Source organism: Pan troglodytes, chromosome 9 (assembly GCF_028858775.2).
Source record: "Pan troglodytes isolate AG18354 chromosome 9, NHGRI_mPanTro3-v2.0_pri, whole genome shotgun sequence".
NCBI classification, from domain to species: Eukaryota; Metazoa; Chordata; class Mammalia; order Primates; family Hominidae; genus Pan; species Pan troglodytes.
This window is the reverse complement of record NC_072407.2, coordinates 76,875,179-76,894,566: the sequence shown is the minus strand read 5'-3', so window position 1 is coordinate 76,894,566 and position 19,388 is coordinate 76,875,179. Positions and strand designations below refer to the sequence as shown.

The 19,388-nt window shown below is 44.7% G+C and overlaps 1 protein-coding gene across 50 annotated transcripts in view; it reads left to right on the top strand.

The window, feature by feature from the left end:
* XRRA1 (X-ray radiation resistance associated 1) overlaps positions 1–19,388 on the top strand; it is a 107,806-nt gene that overhangs the window by 85,637 nt on the left and 2,781 nt on the right. For 18 of the 50 annotated variants that reach the window (XM_009423761.4, XM_063783219.1, XM_016921610.3 and 15 more), the window contains 8 exons: positions 110–150; positions 3,839–3,964; positions 11,073–11,166; positions 11,917–12,032; positions 14,659–15,006; positions 17,833–18,031; positions 18,821–18,936; positions 19,145–19,250. In XM_009423761.4, the coding sequence (XP_009422036.3) occupies positions 110–150; positions 3,839–3,964; positions 11,073–11,166; positions 11,917–12,032; positions 14,659–15,006; positions 17,833–18,031; positions 18,821–18,936; positions 19,145–19,250 (1,146 nt within the window). The remainder of the gene's footprint in view (positions 1–109; positions 151–3,838; positions 3,965–11,072; positions 11,167–11,916; positions 12,033–14,658; positions 15,007–17,832; positions 18,032–18,820; positions 18,937–19,144; positions 19,251–19,388) is intronic. The other 32 variants (XM_009423769.5, XM_063783231.1, XM_054661542.2 and 29 more) reach the window with 5 other exon arrangements.

The window sequence follows — 19,388 nt, the reverse complement described above, 5'->3', positions numbered from 1 at the left end:
TCTAGGAGGTGCCCTGCTGCACACAGTGGATGGCAGACCTATATCCTGGGTGCTCTAGGCATCAATCAGCGCTCTCACCAACCTTCATTCTGTTTCTCTTCTGTTTCAGAGGTTGTGTTTTCATCTTACCCTGGATTTTCAACCTCAGAGGTAGGAACTGACTACTTTATATTTGTGTTCCTGAGTTAGAACATTAATTTTAATAGACAAAATCAAATAAAATAATGGAGCCATGAGAGTCATTTCTATAGATCACACTGAGGAAGCCCATTCATTGAATAGGTAGTTGCCAAGTACCTATCATGTACCAGGTCCTGTGCTGGCCAGAGACAGACATGTCTTGACCTTACCTGTACCAGGTCCTGTGCTGGCCACAGACAGACATGTCTTGACCTTACCTGCCTAGTCTAACTTTCATTGTTCTCACATGCTGTTTAGCATAATGTAATAATGGCAGCTGCCTCAAGTGATAAAATTGGCATTGAAGTGGGGCTGCTACCAGCAGCTCCTTAACAAGAGTTCCCCAAAGCTGGAAAAGTCCTTGCCAGATACACCACTATCCAGGACCTAATCGTTGATGTCACAGGCTTAGACCCTTGATTTTCATCAGCACAGAAAATTGTTTTTTCTCTCATGGCAGATGCTCATGGGGACTGGTACATGTAAACCAAATATTGATTTATTCATTTACAATAAATAGTATATCTCTTCATTTAGCCAACCTGCATCCTTGAGAGGCAGCTCAGTATACTCCCCACAGATAGAACTGTGTGAGAAATTCTATCAGTTAACTATAGCTGCTTACCAAACCAACCCAATAACAATTCATTATTTTTCACCACTCACAATTGAGTCGACGAAGTGATTCCACTGGCTTCACCAAGGCTCACTTATACAGCTGCATTTAGCTGGCAGGGTAGCTGCAGGCTGGGCTCAGGTACACAGCTGGCATGGCTTGGCATCTTCTCTCTTTGTGGTCTTTTCCTCCTGGGCTACATTGCAGTATGGTTTCATTACAGCATCAGGGTTTCAAGAGAGCAAGGGCGAATTGAAAAGTTCTGAAATTGAAATAGTGTCACTTCTCCACATTCTATTGGTCAAAGCAAGTCAAAAGCCCCGTATTATACTGCTGTACTATTCTGACGCTGACCCCTGAGTTTGTGCAGACTCCACAAGCACAAAGCCCACAAGTGAGGGTAGTTCCCAAAAAGATTTCCTTCACTTCAGAGGCCAGCCACAAGTTTGGGAGTCCCCAGGCTATCCACACTTTGACCAACTGGTGATAAATTCAAGAGTTTCCACAACCCACTCAGGTTCAGTAATTTTCTAGAACAACTCAAACTCAGGAAAGGGTTATACTTACAATCACAGTTTTACTATAATGCAGCAGTCCCCAACCTTTTTGGCTCCAGGGACCGGTTTTGTGGAAGACAATTTTTCCATGGACTGGGGTGGGGTGGGTGGTTTCGGATGATGAAAGTGCATTACATTTATTATGTACTTTATTTCTGTTATTATTACATTGTAATATATAATGAAATAATTATACAACTCACCACAGTGTAGAATCAGTGGGAGCCTTGAGCTTGTTTTCGTGCAATTAGATGGTCCCATCTTGGGGTGATGGAAGACAGTGACAGATCATCAGGCATTAGATTCTCATAACGAGCACACAACCTAGATCCCTTGCATGCCCAGTTCACAACAGGGTTTGTGCTCCTATGAGAATCTAATGCCACTGCTGATCCGACAGGAGGTGCAGCTCAGGCAGTAATTTGAGCAACGGGGAGTGGCTGTAAATACAGATGATGTTTTCGCTCACTTATCCACTGCTCACTTCCTGCTGTGCGGCCCAGTTCCAACAAGCCAGGGACTGGCACTGGTTTGTGGCTCGAGGGTTGGGGACCCCAGCTATAAATGACACGAATCAGGACCAGCCAAATGAAAAGGCATATAAGGTGAGGTCTGAGAGCTTTCATGCCCCCTCCCTGTGGAATCAGGGCATGTCTCCCTCCCAGCACATTGATGTGCTCACCAACCAGGAAGCTCACCCACACCTCAGAGTCCAGAGCTTTTATTGGAGGCTCATTGGCCACCTGATTGAACTTAATTTCTAGTTCCTTATCCTCCCCAGGGGTCATGCTGGTGCAAAGCCCCAACTCTCTAGTCACATGGTTAGTCTTTCTGGCATGGCCAGCCTCCATCCTGAGTCATCTCATTATCCTAAACTCAGGTGTGACTCAAGGGGTCCTGCATAACAAAGATATTCCTATCACTCAGAAAATTCCAAGGGTTTTAGAAGCTCAGTGCCAGGAACCTGGGACAAAGACCAGACACATTTTTTCTTATGTAACAGCCAGTCTAATTTCAGGAGGGTAGACACATGGTCTCCACCTCTGAATGGGAGGAGCAGCAAGGTCACACTGCAAAAGGGCATGTATGTGGGATGGAGGGGCTTGTGGCCATTAAACAGTCTACCACACAAGTCAAAGATAATTTGTAGGCTTGCTCAGTGCTCAGATCAGCTCTCTGAAATCTGAAAATCTAGAAAGTGAGTTGGATAGTTGAGACTTTTAGGGGCCTTTCTCTATTAAAATCAGATGCATCTCCCTCCAAGACAGGGCCCTCTCTGCCCCCATCAGGGCCAGTTACGCCCTTGGGTCAGGATACTCCTCATCTTGACTCTCTGGCTTTTCCTTTTCTGTACTGCAGTATGACTTACCCCTTTCAGTTCACACAGCCTTGCTCCAAGTAGGGAATTACATAGTGGAGGATACTGCCTTATCAGACCGCCACCATGTTCCACTCTTGCGTCTCAAGAGATTGCCTTGGGATCACTGGGAGAGGCGAGTCATCTGAGTTCCCAAACACAGTCGCTAGTTTTTGTTTTATGCTCACCCATGACTGACCTGTCCACTTGTGTGGTTTTACAAGTTGACCCAGAAGGGTACAAAATACTTGGCTCAAAGTAAGTGCCCCACAAATGTTCACTGAATGAACAAGCAAAATTTAAGTGACTTGCTCAAGATTCCATAGTGATTAATTAATTCAGCTTAAGATGGAATCTAGTTCATCTGAACCTAACCATTAGCCCAGCATCTACCCTTATAATATCCTGTGGTCCCATCGAACTCAGGAATCAGTGAGTGTACTGAGTTATGTATAGTTAAACCAACAATTACCTTTTTCTGCTTGATCAAATATGTTGAACCTGTGGCAGTCTGGGTTGTATGAAAAGAACATGACCCTGCAAGGGATCCAGATGCAGCATGCCACATTCAGCTCCCACGGACAGGCTGAAGTCATTTAGGACTGTTGTTTCATCCTCAAATGAAGACCCTCCACTCGAGGATGTGGGCTAGCCCATCAGAGCAGGTGTTCAAGGCTCAAGACACCTCCCTCTCCCTCTCCTCACTAGAAAAATTCCCCTTAAGAACACAAGCACCTTCCCCTTTGCCTTCTGGAGAAATTTTAGCCCAACTGTGTAGAAGGGCCAATTCAGGGTAAGCTGCTGTAGGGCAGAGGGAGGGGGTGGGGACCAAGTACCTCTGATGTCTGCACCAGTGCTATATTATCCTGTGGCCTCAGAAAACTTGAAAATGGAACTTTGGGTGCTTGAGAATTAACTCATCATGTAAGCTAACTCTCCTAAGAGAACTTGGAGCCAGAATTCTGGGCTGATGGCGACATCTACCCTTATGACTCTACATGTCTCTTTTGGCCAAGTCTCTCTAGGAAGGTCATTCATTCCACCCTGTTCCATTGAAAGGGTCTGTTGGCCCTTAGTGGCCTTATTTATTATCGGGCACTTTGATTTTGACTTTTCCTTCTTTCTAAGACAACCAAGATATGTTCACTTCCTCCCATATTCGAGATCCTTCCTGTGAAGTCACTGAAGGCCAGGAACCAGACGCTGGCCCCACCCTTCCCAGAGCTGAGATACCTTAGCCTGGCCTACAACAAGGTGACTTTCTGCTCCTCTCCTGTTTACTCAGGGGCACAGATGGGAAGGTGGGATGCAAGTTGCTCTGGCCTAAAAACCAACCCTCCATTCAATTCCCTGCATTACAGGTACATGGGCTCAGGAATTCTCAGGGTGGGGAAAGTGGAAGGAGTTCAGGCCAAGGCAGGAGTCCATCTCTTCAGTCACAGATATTTATTTAGCACTTACCATGTGCCAGGCTCTGTGGTAGGCACTAGATATACAGCTGTGGAAAGAGACTTGGCCTCTCTGCCCTTTTGCAACTTATCACCTATAAGGAAGACAGGAAGACTGATATGGACAAATCATCACAATACGAGCATGCTTAGTGTTATGAAGAAATTCACAGTGTTATGAAGTAAATGATGGAGGGGAGGTGTCTAACCTAATACTTGGGATCAAGGAAGGTTCTCAAGAAAGTGGTGTTTAAGCTGAGATCTGAATCAGTGAGTTTAATCAGGTGAAGAGGGGTGAGTCAAGTGAGGGTAGAAATGTTGTAGCCTAAGGGGAACAGCAGATATAAAGGATAAGGGACAGATTTAACATGTTTTTCCAATGTTCATGTCCTGTTTGGTTTTCTGTAAAATCCCACTAACTGAGCCCTACTCAAGTCTGAAATGCAGGAAACTTGTAAGATACTCTGCTTACATTCCTCTACAGCAAGCAGCTGATACAGCTAAACTCCCCCAAGTGTTTTCTTCTAAGAGTTTTATTGTTTTAGCTCTTACATCTAGGTCTTTATTTCAACTTAATCTTTATATATAGTGTGAGACAGGCATCAGCTTCATTCTTTTCCATGTGGATATCCAGCTTTCTCAATACCACTTATTGAAAAGACTATTCTTTCCCCCATTGTTACACCCTTGCCGAAAATCAGTGGACCATAGATGTATCACAGGTCCCTCTTCTTGAAATTGGTAATTTATGTCTTTTATTGATCCAAAATAGTTAGACATTACCTCTTTTATTGACTTTTTCTTATTAAACTAGCTGCTGGTTTCACTGGATTTCTCTGTTTTCCATTTCATTGATTTCTGCTCATAACTTTCTGTTCTTTTACTTAAAATGATTTTAATTTGCTCCTCTTTTTCTCGCATCTTAGGCAGTATAATTTTAGTTAATTGATTTAGACCTTTCTTCTTTCTAATATAAGCATGTAAAGCTTTACATTTCTTCTCCAAGCACTGCTTTAGCTGAGTCCTACAAATTGTAATATATTTTCTTTTTATTTTCATTCGATTAAAATATTTTCACTTTTTCCTGTGATTTCTTCTTTGATCCACAGGTTATTTATAAGTTAGTTAATTTCCAAATATATGGGGGCTCTTCTAGGTGTCTTGTATTTATTTCTAATCTATTTTGTGTGCAGATAACATAATCTGTAAGATGTCATTCTTCTGAAATCTATTTAAACTTGTTTTATGATTCACCCTATGGTCAGTCTGTCTTGGTGAACATTCCATGTGCATTTCAAAAACTATGTATATTCTGCAGTTTTGGGGGAAAGTGTTCTATAAATATTAAGTTAAGGTGGTTGGTTGTGTCACTCAGATCTTCTCTGTACTGTTGTCTAGTTGTTCTATCAATCACTGAGAACAGTGTGTTAAAATCTCCAGACGTGGTTGTGAATTTGCTTATTTCTCCCTTTAGTTCTGTCAGCTTTTACTCCATGTATTTTGAAGTCTGCTATTGATGCAGATACATTTATATCTACCAAATGTATGGATACTTTTATAAATTATGAGTTGCCTTTTTTTTTTTTTTGCCTCTAATCATATTCCTTGTCTTGATGTCTATTTTGTTTGATTTAAATACAGCTACATAGCTTCCTTATACTTACTGTTTGCATGGTGTATCTCTTTCTGTCCATTTACTTGCAACCTATTTATATCTTTGTAGTTAAGGTGTGTCTCTTTTAGACAGCATATAGCTGGTTTTTCCTAGGGTGCCAGAGTGTTTTTCTCAGTTTTCCTGCTTTGTCCTCAGCTTTCATCCTTCCCTGAGTGCCTGCACCTCAGAGGAGTTTATCTCCACATGCTTGTTCCTCCCCCTAGCAGTAGACTGCTTTTGCTTGCTACTTAGTGCTTGCTAAGTAGCAAGTGGTGGTAGGGGCCAAAAGGAGGCTCTAGCCCCAGTCTTAGGCAGCCCTGGGACCAACCCTGTCTCAAGGATAGGCTTTTCTCAGTGGTCCTACCCCTCTCCCAGCAGTAGGAGACCTCTAATGTGCTAGGCCCAGGTTGGTTTCCTGCTCCAACCACAGGAATAGTGGGTTTTAATTTTTTCCCTACCCAAGATGCAGTGCCCCAAGCTGACAGGGTTTGCTGATCTTCCTCAGCAACTGAAGGCTTTCGTTAACTATGGAGAAGGGTTGGTAAGGCCCCCTGCCTTTTTGTGGTGGGAGCTATCTCCTCTTCCAGGCTCACACCACTGAGGAAGGCTGTCATCAATCTCTCTCCTGCCTCCAGTCTTTCTCACACTAGTGAGTGTGAACTCCCTGGATGTCTGCAGCTTAAAGGGGTTTACTCTAGGCCACGCTTGGTCTTTATAAATTCACTAAAATTTTTACCTGATTTCTTCTTAAGTGCTTGTGTGGCACTTACATCTGCCACATTCTGCCACAGGCAGGCCAGTGTCTGTGTCCCATCTCTCCTTGGAGGTGCCAGTATTTCCTTAGATTTCAGGCCGCATGATTGTCCTGGGATGTTAGCTCTCTATTGGACTCAAGAAAAGTTATGATTTTATAGATTATTCAGTAGTTTTCTTAAGGTTGGAGCAGCACTCTTTCCATTTTTCTATGTTTGCACCTGAGTTTTTAAATGGTATTTTACTTTATGATAGTTACCACCTAACATATTATATCTTTTTGTCTATTGTCACATATCTATTACCAGAATGTGCTTTTGTTTTTTAGCACTAGGACTTTGTTTTGCTTACATCTTATATGCTCATTATCTAGAATATTACCTGATACATGATAGGTGCTCAATAAGTTTGTTAGATGAATGAATGATTTTTGTTGTTGTTGTTGTTGTTCAGATGGAGTTTCGCTCTGTAGCCCAGGCTGGAGTGCAGTGGCGCGATCTTGGCTCACTGCAGCCTCCGCCTCCCGGGTTCAAGCAATTCTCCTGCCTCAGCCTCCCAAGTAGCTGGAATTACAGGCACCCACTACCACGCCTGGCTAATTTTTGTTTTTTATCAGAGACAGGGTTTCACCATATTGGCCAGGCTGGTCTTGAACTCCTGACCTCGTGATCCACCTGCCTCAGCTTCCCAAAGTGCTAGGATTACAGGCGTGAGCCACCACACCCGACCCCATGAATGATGTTTTAATCATGTCAAATAATACAGCTGTGTTGAAATTAATATTCAATTTATTAAAGTTACAAACTTCAAAATAAATTCTGCCTTTAAACAGAACTTATACATCTAGAATATTCATCAGAAAATTACTCAGAATATTCACTAGAAATTGTTGTGTCAAAAGTAAAATAATCACTTTCACTTGGTCTTTAATACTTAGTTCCTAAATGTGACAGATTGTTACACTCTCCTTAATCCAATGAGATTGAGAAGAAATTTAAAGTTATCATTGGAACCTGAATGCATCTCCAGAACATTCAGCTCACCCGAGAGAGAACAGGCTAGCCCCATGGCCAGATTTCCGCTTGCTGTGTCAGCCAGAATCCTAAGCCCATACCTTTCAGCTGGGCTTAATTTCACAGAAAATACCACACACATGACCTGAGTATCATTCAATTTTTTATCAATTCTTAATTGTAATTTTCTTCAACTTTTTAATCACCTGGTTTGGGTGAATGTAATTTTGCATCCTGACAAGATTAAATTCTGCATCTCTCATTCTTTAGTGATTGTCTCTTGACCCCTTGATTTGTACACACAAGACTCTACACCCACTTTGACCACCATTATAGTCATTTATCAAAACATATTGGGCACCTTTTTAGGTTCATCCTCTATCTCTGAAGTCTAGATAATGGCAGCAGAATTTTATATTTTACTCTGTTGCAACTACTTAACTCTGCCCTTGTGGGACAAAAGGCAATATGGCAACAAATGAGAAAGGTAGTATTTTTTTTCTTTCTTTTTTCTTTTTTTTTGAGACAGTCTCACTCTGTTGCCCAGGCTGGAGTGCAGTGGCATGATCTTGGCTCACTGCAATCTCCACCTCCTGGGTTCAAGTGATTCTTCTGCCTCAGCCTCCCGAGGAGCTGGGATTACAGGCACCCGCCAGCACACTCAGCTGATTTTTGTGGGGTTTTGTTGTTGTTGTTGTTTTGTATTTTTTTTTTAGTAGAGACGGGGTTTCACCATATTGGCCAGGCTGGTCTCAAACTCCTGACCTTGTGATCCACTTGCCTTGGCCTCCCAAAGTGTTGGGATTATAGGCCTGAGCCACCGCGCCCAGCCAGAGAAAGGTAGTATTCTAATGAAACTTTAGTAAATGGATCATGGGCCAGATTTGGGCCATGGGCCCAATCCTGGTTTTGGTATAGCCTGTTTGCTAAGAGTGGTGTTTACATTTTTTAATGATTGAAAAAAATCAAAACAAGGATAAAATTTCATGACATGTTAAAATTACATGAAATTCAGATTTCAGGGTCCATAAATAAAATTGTATTGGAAAAAAGCCACCATACCTATTTATGAATTGTCTGTGGCTGATTTTGTACAACAATAGTAAAATTGAATAGCTGCAACAGAAACCATATGGTCTGCAAAGCCTAAAACACTTATTATATGGTCTTTGACAGAAAAGGTTTGCTGATCCCTGGTCTAGAAGATCAAATGTTAAAGTCCCTCAAGGCCTACTCCTAGTTTCTTTCCTCTCACTCCCTACTGTCTCCCTAGGGATGACTTCAGATAGCCACTGGCCCATGAACAGTGACTCAAAAATTTCTAACTCTAATGCAGACCTCTCCTCTGTATTCCAGACCAGTGTATCCAACTGCCTATTTGACATTTCTGCCTGGAGGCCTCAAAGGTACCGCCAACATACACATACCCAAAGCAAATTGATAAATTTTTTCTTCAAATCGTATGTTCTTTCATTGTTCCCTTAGTGAATAGCTTCATCTTCCATCCAGTTACTCAAGGCAAAAACCAGTTGTCACCTTTGATACTTCTCTCTTTTGTACCTCCCCATCCTCCGCCCCCCCAATATCTACATCATCACCAAGTCTTGTCAAATTTAGGTCCTCATATTTCTAAAATCCATCTAATGAGTTCCCCAAGGACCCAAATCTTAAACCACCTTCTGTTTGGCCCCTACTTGCATTTCCAGCCCCATTTTGCACCAGGTGCCCTCTTTCTCTCTGCTTTTAGTCACACTAGCCTTCTTTAAACTCTTCCAGCAGGCTATGAGGCCTTTCACACATTTTTCTCTTTGTATAGGACACTTCCTCTCTGCATTAAAGTAAGACTAGCTACTGCAACAAACTTAAACATCTTAATCACTTAACACAATAAAAGTGTATTTCTTGCTTTTACAAAGTCCATCTTGGATATTCCTGGTTGGCAGGTGGCCTTCCACATGATCATTCAGAGACCCAGATGCCCTCTGGCTATGTTCTGTCATCTCATAGGGTCTTAACACTACTCAACTGGATCCTATGTATCCTGTTAGATGGTCAAGCAGGGGGACTGTGGTAAAGGGAAGAAAGTAGAGGAGGTACAGGAGGGTGCAGACTGTGCATAGAAGTAGCATTTACCACTTCTGCCCAAGTTGCATTGGCTAGAACTGGGTCATGTGACCACATGTAGCTGCCTGGGAGGCTAGGAGATAAAATCCATGTGCTAGAGGTAGAGAAATGGTTTTGGTTAATACAGAGGTTTCTCTACCACACACTCCATGCCTCACTGCATTCGCTAATTACCTCCTCCCCCTCCTTCAGACCTCAGAGACACCTTTTACCTCTCTGACTAGGTCAGATGACCCTGGTACTTCATGCACCTCTCTTGTGACACTTATCACATTGTAAATCTATTCTCCTGTGTTACTGTTTCTCCAATGCTTGTTTCCCACTAGACAGTGCTCTCTGAGGGCAGAAATTGTGTCTGTTTTGCTCATTCCTAACAAAGTGCCTGGGACATGGTAGGTATTCAGTAAATATTTGTTGGTTGAATGAATAAAAATGAAAGAAGTTAGTTGCTCAGTGGAAATCTAGTGCTATCCAGTAAGGCTACGGAGGAAGCTAAACTGAAGTGCCCTCCCTCTTCCAGCCCTTGGACTTAAGTACCTTCATTGGGTCCTACATCTGACCCAATACCTTTCAGTGTGTCCAGGGGTCTGATCGGCCACTGCCCGACTCCTGACCCCTTCGATCCTGATGTCCCTGATACTCTTCCATTGCAAATAAATACTCTCGCCAAGATGGTCCAGCTTTTCCAGGCAGACTGCTCAACAAAGCTTGTATATTTTTTGCCCTTCAGAGGCTGGCTTGGCCAATAAGCCACCACTTGCAGGCTGGCTTCACAGGGCATTCTCTGTGTCCCAGACAGCCATGAAGTCTCTCTTAACACTGGCTCTACTTATCCCTTAGATGTGTGGGTCCTCCTTTCCCCCTGTCCATCCCCAGATAAGTGCCCAGGACTGGCCTCAGTGAAAGAGCCATCAGAAGTGTGTAGAGGTTTGTGCTGAGGAAGATGAAGTGTCAAATTGTATCCTGAAGTTAAAGTCAATGCCCTGCCAACCTTCCAGAATCTTTATGAGATAAAGAGTTTGTTCGTACGAAAAATGTGTTTGTTCTTATTATTTTGCCACCAGCTTCCCTAATATTTGATGTAGGCTACATATCCAGCATGGAAGAAAGAGGAAAAACTCTTAGCTCTTAAACACGCAACAGTGATGGTGGAATTTCAGACAGGAGGGGCAAGGTACTCTGTGCATGAGTAGGTATTATTGCAGGGTCAAGGCATCACCCAGCAGCGAGTCCCATCCACAGCAGCATGTCTTACCCAATACCACCCCCAATCCTAGCAAGCATGTAGCCCTGCAGTGAGGGGCCTAGACATACCTGGGTAGAGGTGAGGGGTAGTGTCAACCTGAGAGTCTCTCCTGCATTCATTACAGATCGCAAAAGAGGATGCTGTCCTACCAGTAGCTCTCTTCCCATCTCTCTGCGAGTTCGTCTTTCATAACAACCCTCTGGTGGCCCATACACGAGGTATAGTGCCCGCAAACCTGCCCCCTCTCAACCCAGTGCCCAAGGAGCAGTGTGGCACCCTCATCCCCACCTCATCAATGCCAAGCCCTGGGATCTACTCTGTGTCGGGGTAGACAAGGTTCATGGTACATTGAGGAATGGAGGAAATAGCTCTGTACCAGCGCTTCCTGACAGTAACCCTGTGAGCAGGCATTATTGTCCCCACGGACAGTGGTAGAAACTGAGGCTCAGGGAGGTTCATGATCTGCCCAAGGTCACACAGCAAGAAAGAGTCTGAGTTGGGAATGGAATATGGAATTCTTTAAATCCTGTATGAGCTCTTTTGAACCACACCCTGCTTTGTGGAACAGTTCTGTCATGACCTCATTTCCCAATTCCCAGTTGCAGAGGGGTGCAGCCCCAACTGCAGGAGCCTCTCTTCCCAGAGCACACTGAATGGGGTGGTCAGCAGTGGAGCCACTGTGTAAGATACAGGAGTTGGAGGCATTTTAGAGTCCTGGGCCCTGGAGTGACACCAGTGAAGTTCTGATCATCACTCCACACTATCTTTATTATCTTGGACAAATTCCTTAGCCTCTCTGTGCCTCAGTTTCCTTGCCTATTGAATGGGAATAATGAGGTACCTACCTCCTAGGGTTGAGAATAAGTTTCAGTAATACATGTAAAGCAATTTGAATAGTGCCTGGCACATAGTAAGCCCCAGTATAAATTTTAGCTAATAGTAATCTTATTTTCCCATCATGGCACCAGGGGTCCCTCCACTGCTGAAGAGCTTCCTCCAGGAGCGACTGGGAATCCACTTAATTCGAAGGAAGATAGTAAAGCCTAAGCATCATGTTTTGATGTCTCGGAAGGAATCATGGAAGGTAGGGCTTCCAAGGCAGGACTCTCACCCCCAGGAAGAGTGCAGCCTATTATAATGTATGCAAACCAACCTGGCTGTAGAGCTGCTCACTCCACAGTGCCTGGAATCTCTCCATTAGGTTCAGCATTGCCTTCTCCTTTCCTTGCTTTGGGAAGAGCACTGGATGAAACAACAGATATGAAAATATATTTTAAACTCCTAAAACTCTTACCATTGAAAGTTATAGTCACCTACAGTAATTGAGAATGGCTATGGGCCAGGCGTGGTGGCTCACGCCTCTAATCCCAGCACTTTGGAGGCCAAGGCGAGAGGATCGCTTGAGGGCAGGAGTTTGAGACCAGCCTGGGTGAGACCCTGTCTCTACAAAAACAAAACAAACAAACAAAAAAAGAATAGCTAAGGCAGGACCAGAATACATCTCCTGCCTGAATCTTAAGGAAGTGTTTCCTTATGTTGAGAGAAGTCTGCTTCCTTTGCCATAAAGTAAGTGAAATCCCTCTTTCATCTGAAGAATTTCAAAAATTTCTGTGAAATGCTCCTCCCTCCTGAACTTTAGTCTTTCTACAGCCAAAAGGTGGGCTGAGCATTGCTGATCCCAAAAGTTAAATACAGATGTTTCCTTGCCACCCTCTCTGCAGCCCGCCTCTGTCCAGCCAGGCTCTTGTCTGACGTCCTCAGAGGACTGGACAAGCATTTGAAGTCAGAAATAGAAATTCCAAGGTTTCCATCATCTTCCTCCTTGTCTGTTACCTCCTCTTAAGGATCTGCCCCATCATTTCCCATCAGCCAGCCAGGGAGGGGCAGAATCCTCTCTCCTTTACAGAGCCCCATGCCCAGGACTCTGCAGAGCTCTTACGTGTATGCTATCCCATAATCCTCACAGTAGATGAAGCAGCAGACTCAGAGAGGTGAACTGACTTGTTAAAAGTTAGTGTGGGTCCTAGGGGACCCCTCACACCTCCTCCCATCAAAGGTTCTGACTAACCTTTGAGCTAAATGAGTTAAATAAACACAGATGCCAGTGGCCAAATGAGAAACAAATCAATGCTTTGTTAATGTAGGCAAACACCCTCTATTCTGGACTGAAGAATGTGACTTAGTCCTGAGTCAGACTGGGGATGCCTGCATGTCCTCATTGTGCATACAGAGATGGGGCTAGAAATGCAGATTAGACCCCTGGGGTTACATGGACAAAGGCTGCAGTCCCTCCCCTCACACCTAGGCATGGACAGACAGGAGGAAAATGGAGAACCTGCCAGAGCAGGCCTGTAACCAAGAAGCTGTGTGAGCCCTTTGATGTGAGGACACAAATGGAAGATAAAATAGCCTGGTCTCATTGATGAGCAGTAATCCAGCCCACGACTGAAGCAGGGCCCAGTGACTCAACCTCTGGCCAGTTAGGTTACCCATTCCTCCCTTGGGAAGGGGCGGGGAAAGTAGCGGTGGGATAGAGAAAGAGCATTTCCTCTAGCACATCTCTCTCACAGAGCCATGAGAGGGAAGGGGAACTGTCCCTTCCCGCCAGCTGCCAAGTGATGGCGCTTGGTGTTTTAGATGCTGAGGTGCGGTGCTGTGTCCGTGCCCTGTGCCTTGTGGCATGGATTCAGACAAAGACTCTGGGTCCCTCAGAGTCTAAACACTGAGGTTCCACATATTTTCCAAAAGGAAATACATTTTTTAAAGTAACATATTTTATAAAAGTCATCCTTCGCCCTCCTTAGTCCATTAGGTACATTTGCACACACCATTTCATTGGGTGGAACTCTGTGAGACAGGCACAAGGAGGAAATAGGCGCTCAAAGGATAGACCTGTATTCCAGCCCACATTTTTCTAACTACAGTGCTTGCAATCTTTCCACTACACAACTTACATCTCTCAGTAAAAGTACAGATATAAGTGAACCAAATACCTCTGACAAAGAGTGAAAACAATCCACTATGTAAAGGGGGAAAAAGAAAGAACTAAACCCAGCTGAGGGCACATGGACACCTCCTGGCAGCTGAGGCTGAGGAGGAGGGGGAGAATGGTCACAGGCTTTTACTAATTAAGGGAATTATTTTCTTGGTCCTGAATCTTCAGAGAGATCTATCTTTAGGATCTTTATATAAGGTATAGGGAACAGCATCCTGAAAGGGGCCTGGTGCTGCCATCTTCCAGAAAATACAGGACCATTCCCCAACACCCTCTCCTCGGAGTCCCTGGGGAAAGCCATAGGCACCATGTTAAACCCTCATCTGAAGAATGAGACTACTGAGGGCCAGCGTGACATATGGTCAGGGATGCAGCATGAAGCCTGGAGCCCAGGACTGGAATTACATCGTCCAGGCACTACCGCCAAATCACTCTGGGACTTGGACAGGTCATTTTGCCTCTCTAAGCCCCTGTTTCCTCATCTATAAAATTGGGGATAATTATTCATTGGGTAGTTTCAAGGTAGAAATAAAACAACTTACATCATGCATGGGCCACATCATAGATGCCCAACAAGTATGATTTCCCTTTCCACCCCCGCCTCAGTCCGTACCCAGCACTCCGGCTGCTATACAAGTGGCCTTAGGCTAGTGAGGCCCAGGAGGAGAGAATCCTAATTAGGAAGCAAATTCATTCTGGCCCTTCTCCATGACAGGTGAAAAGCAAAATCCCAAAGGTGCCGAAGCAGCCTCTGGTGCTCCATCACCCGCGCGTGACGACAACCAAGTCTCCCTCAAAGGATATGCTAGAGCCAGAGGCAGAGCTGGCTGAAGATCTGCCCACTACCAAAAGCACTTCTGTGGAGTCAGAGATGCCCACTGAGAGCCTGGAAGGCCATTCCCCATCTCGCCGGACCTTCGTGCCACTGCCTCCCATCTGCTCCGACTCCACTGTGCATAGTGAAGAGACCCTGTCCCACCTGAGTGACACAACTGTCCGCCTCAGCCCAGAGCGCCCATCAGATGAGGACTCCAAGAGCACAGAGTCCATCTTCCTGACCCAGGTACCTGTATCCAGCTGCCCCTGCCCACTTGTTGCTAGCTCCCACAGGTTCCTGTGCAGCCCTTAGGCTCGATTGCTGTGGACAGCTGGGAGCAACAAGCACATGGCAGGTCTGGAAACAAGAAGTCAGCACCCTTGGCGGAGCTTGCAAGCCTCTTTTGGGAGATCTCTGGTCTGAGGATACTGATAGGGACACCTGATAGGGACACCCATGGGGATAAGTCATGGTTCTGTGGCACAGTCAAGATCTGGGGTCTGACTGGGGTGTGATTCCAACTAGTTTTTCAGAGGGGTTTGCTGCTGCCTGTACCTCTCTGCCTCAGGTCTCCTCACTTTTGATGCTGCCTCTGGATCCTGGGAACATAGATCAGATGCAGGTCGTGCCCTTAAGGTGCTCTCAGTATAATGGGGAACATAGACAGGAACAGCTTATGTAGTCAGTGCTGAGACTGAGGGAATCCCAGAGGCTGGGAGCCTGGAGGAAGGAGAGATGCCTCTGCCCCAGCCCAGGAGGGCTTCCTGGAAGAGGCTCAACTGAGCTGAGATTTACAGGCTGAGTAGGAATTAAAAAGGTGAAGATAGAGCAGCAAGGGCATTCTGGACAGAGGAAACAGCATGAAACAGGATAGAGGAAGGAAATTAAAATGGTACATGCAGAAACCACAAATGTTTAGTGTCAGTGCAGCAGAAGGGTGGCATGTGGCAAAGGGTAATATAAGGCTAGAAGAGTTGGCAGGGCCCCCTTGAACTTTATTACTGTACCATCCCTCTCCCTGATCTCCCTGCCTCCAGTCTTGCCCCTCCAGTCTGCTCACTGCCAGATCTTTCCAGGATGTACATCCATCCATTCATGGAGGTCTAACTCTCCATCTATTTCTTTTTCCACAGATGACTTATAGTGACATATAAATTTATACAGTATAAAAGTATCTTAAAGAAATATCTCAGAACCTTTTTGGAGCAATGCAGAATATAAATAAGCATTTTAAAAGAAACAATTTGAGAGAGTTAGATGAAAAGAAAATACGGACAGGAAAGGAAATAGTACAAGGGTAATTCTGTCACTCAAACATGCACATCATGCACTGCTGCTATTATAATAAAGATGTTTTGACGAAATGCAGTTCTGAGCTCCTAGCGGCCAAAGCAATACAATCAATTATGAGTCACCATGTTTTCAGAAAAAAAAAAAAAATCTTTTTTTTTCTGGCCTAATTGTCCTGGCTATAACCTTTAATACAATGATGAACAGAAGTGGTGAGAGCAGACTTCCTTGTCTTGTGCCTGTTCTTAAGGGGAAAGCATTCAGTCTTTCACCATTAATTATGATATTAGGTGAGGGTTTTCCATAGATGATCTTTATCTGGTTGAGGAAGTTACTTTCTGTTCCTAGTTTGAGTGTTTTTTAATCATGACAGAGTGGGCTTTTCCTATGTCTACTGAGATGATCATATGGTTTTGATATATTACATTGATTTCCAGATGTTAAACCAACCTTTCATTCCTAGGATAAATCTCACTTGGTCATAGTATATAATCCCTTTTACTTGTTGAATTCAGTTTGCTAATATTTTTTGAGAATGTTTGCATTTATATTCATAAGTGATACTGCTTTGTATTTTTCCTTTCTTGTGATGTCCTTCTCTAGTTTGGATTTCAGGGTAATACTAACCTCAGAGAATAAGCCTCTTTTAATTTTTGGAAGAGTTTGTGAAGTATTGGTATTAATTCTTTTTTAAATGTTTGGTAGAATTCACCAGTGAAACCATCTGGTCCTTGGCTTTTCTTTGTGGGAAGTTTAAAAATTGCTAATTCAGCTTTTTTGCTTGTTATAGGTCATATATATGTACACACATACGTGTGTATATATAATATATATTCACAAATACACACACGTATATACATGATGGGGTCTCACTATGTTGCCCAGGCTGTAGTGCAATGGCTGTTCACAGGCACCATCCCACTACTGATCAGGATGCGAGTTTTGACCTGCTCCATTTTCTACCTAGGCAAGTTCATCTCTCCTTAGGCAACCTGGTGGTCTCCCACTCCTGGGAGGTCACCATATTGATGCCAAACATACTGTGGACACTCGAGGAGCATAATGCACTACAGCCTAGAGCTCCCGAGCTCAAGCAGTCCTCCCATCTCAGCCTCCTGAGTAGCTAGGACTACAGGCATGTGCCACCCCACCTGGTGAGTAATTTTAATAAATAAATACATCCCTACATGACATACAGATTTCTTATAAAGCCATTAGGATAGGCTAAAATCCTCCACGGTTTGCCATCAGAGTGAGCATAAAGAAAATACAAAATAAAACGCACCCTCAGCTTGGCATATAATGGTCCTTACCGATCCGGGTCCTGCTTACCACTGCAGTTGCCTATCTCTTCACTTTGTACTTAACTGTACCAATCTTTAGTTCCCCCAAAATGCACCTTGATGTTTCTTACCTCTGCGCCTTTGCTCGTGCTGTTCCTTGTCTGAAACAATCATTCTTTCTCATCACTTGCAGTCCACACCTCTCCCCATTGCTCCGTAGGGATGGCTCTCCTGGCTCTTCAAGACTTAGCTCAGGCTAAGGCATTCCTCCAAGGGAGCTTCTTGGCTAGGTTGGAGCTTCCTCTGGGATCACCCAAAACCACTGTATTCCCTCTGTTAAAGCATTTATCAATTGTCTATTTTTATATCTGCCTTCTTCCATCCCAGTCTTGGTCTTACCCTTGCCCTTAACAGGGCCCAGCAGAGACCAGCACAGAGATGATACTCCGAATGTTCATGGAATGAATGACAAATGAATGCGTTTTCTTCCTGGGCACAGGTGAGTGAACTGCCTTCCTCCGTCATCCATAAGGATGATTTAGAGTTAAAGGAGAAAGACCAAAAGAAACCACCAACGGCACCCAGAGAGGTGAAAGGGACTCGGAGGAAGCTCCCAACTGCCTTCCTTCCCAGCAAGTACCACGGCTATGAAGAACTGCTGACAGCCAAGCCTGATCCAGCCTTCACTGAGCCAAAGGGTATATGAGGGCATATCCTTGCTCTAGGGCAAGAGGCCATCTCCACAGCTCAGAGCAAGTCAGGGTCAAGCCAAGTCTGGCACCAAGCTGTCTTTTCCCAACTAGGGTGCTGTCCTCTGTCTAAATACCTGTCAAAGGGCTCCTTTTAGGGTGTCCTTTGTTTGAAACCCCACATATTGGGACCCCTGGCCTGGCCTGGGCCTTCACTGGCTTATGGGGAGCCACAGTTTATTCAGAGATTCTAGTCGGTCTCAGCCTAGCTGCTCTGGATGATAAAGTCTCTCCTCAGGAAAAGTTTGATGAATGAACACCCAGAATGGCCAGATTCTTGAGCTTTTCCCAGCCCAGGTTAAGTTCCCAAACTGAACGTCCAAAATCCTTCCTATCTGGTTGGAGGCAAAGGAGGCAGCTTCATCTCTGTGTTAATCAGTACTTCCAAAGCAACTGGCATTCAGCTGGGCTGTTCTGGGTGTCAGCCCCTGCGATATAACCCCCTGAGGTTAATGGGGTCACATTGGAGCCAGCCTTTTCCCCCACTCCAATACTATTTACCCATTACAATCTGTGCTATTTTTCCATTATAATATGGGACAAATACTCACTGAAGAATGATGGAACTTCAGGCACTGGAACAGATCCGGAAGAAACCTGGGGGCAGTGTTTTCTTTTGGGGACTCTCAAATCCTTTTACCTAGAGCTGCTGTGAGACTGAGGAATGAAGCAATCAGGGGAGGCATCTGGGAGGAGGAGGGGGAAGTGCCTTGACTCAGTCTTGCCTTCTTGCCCTAGGAATCCAGAAGAATGCACAAGCCCTGCAACAAATGCTGAAGCACCCACTCCTGTGCCACTCCTCCAAGCCCAAGCTGGACACTCTTCAGAAACCCTATGTTCACAAAGAGAAACGGGTAAACATCCAGCTCACTGAATGTGTAAATGGCCCCTGAGTACCGCTCACAATTACAGATGTGGCTGTCACCTTGGGACCCTCTGAGGGCCATGCTTTCCCAGCACCCCCAGATGCCCCCCAGCCTGTTGCTGTGACTGTATGAAGTTAGGCCAGGAAAGTCTGTGCATAAACCTGGGATAACACCCTCCTCCATGACCTTCTGCCAGGCCCAGAGAATCCCGATTCCACCCCCAAAGAAGACTAGAGCCCAACTTCTGGATGACATCTTCATTCGCTTGCGGGATCCCCGGAACATTACAGAGGCTCCATTAGGTACGGCTCTGCCACAGCTGCCAGGATCCCAGATCCAGTTCACGCCTGCTGACTAAAGGCAAAGAAAGGGCTTGTGTCAGTGCAGGAAAGGCCCTTAGAGAGCAACTGCCTACATCAGTCTCTATATGTAGATGGACA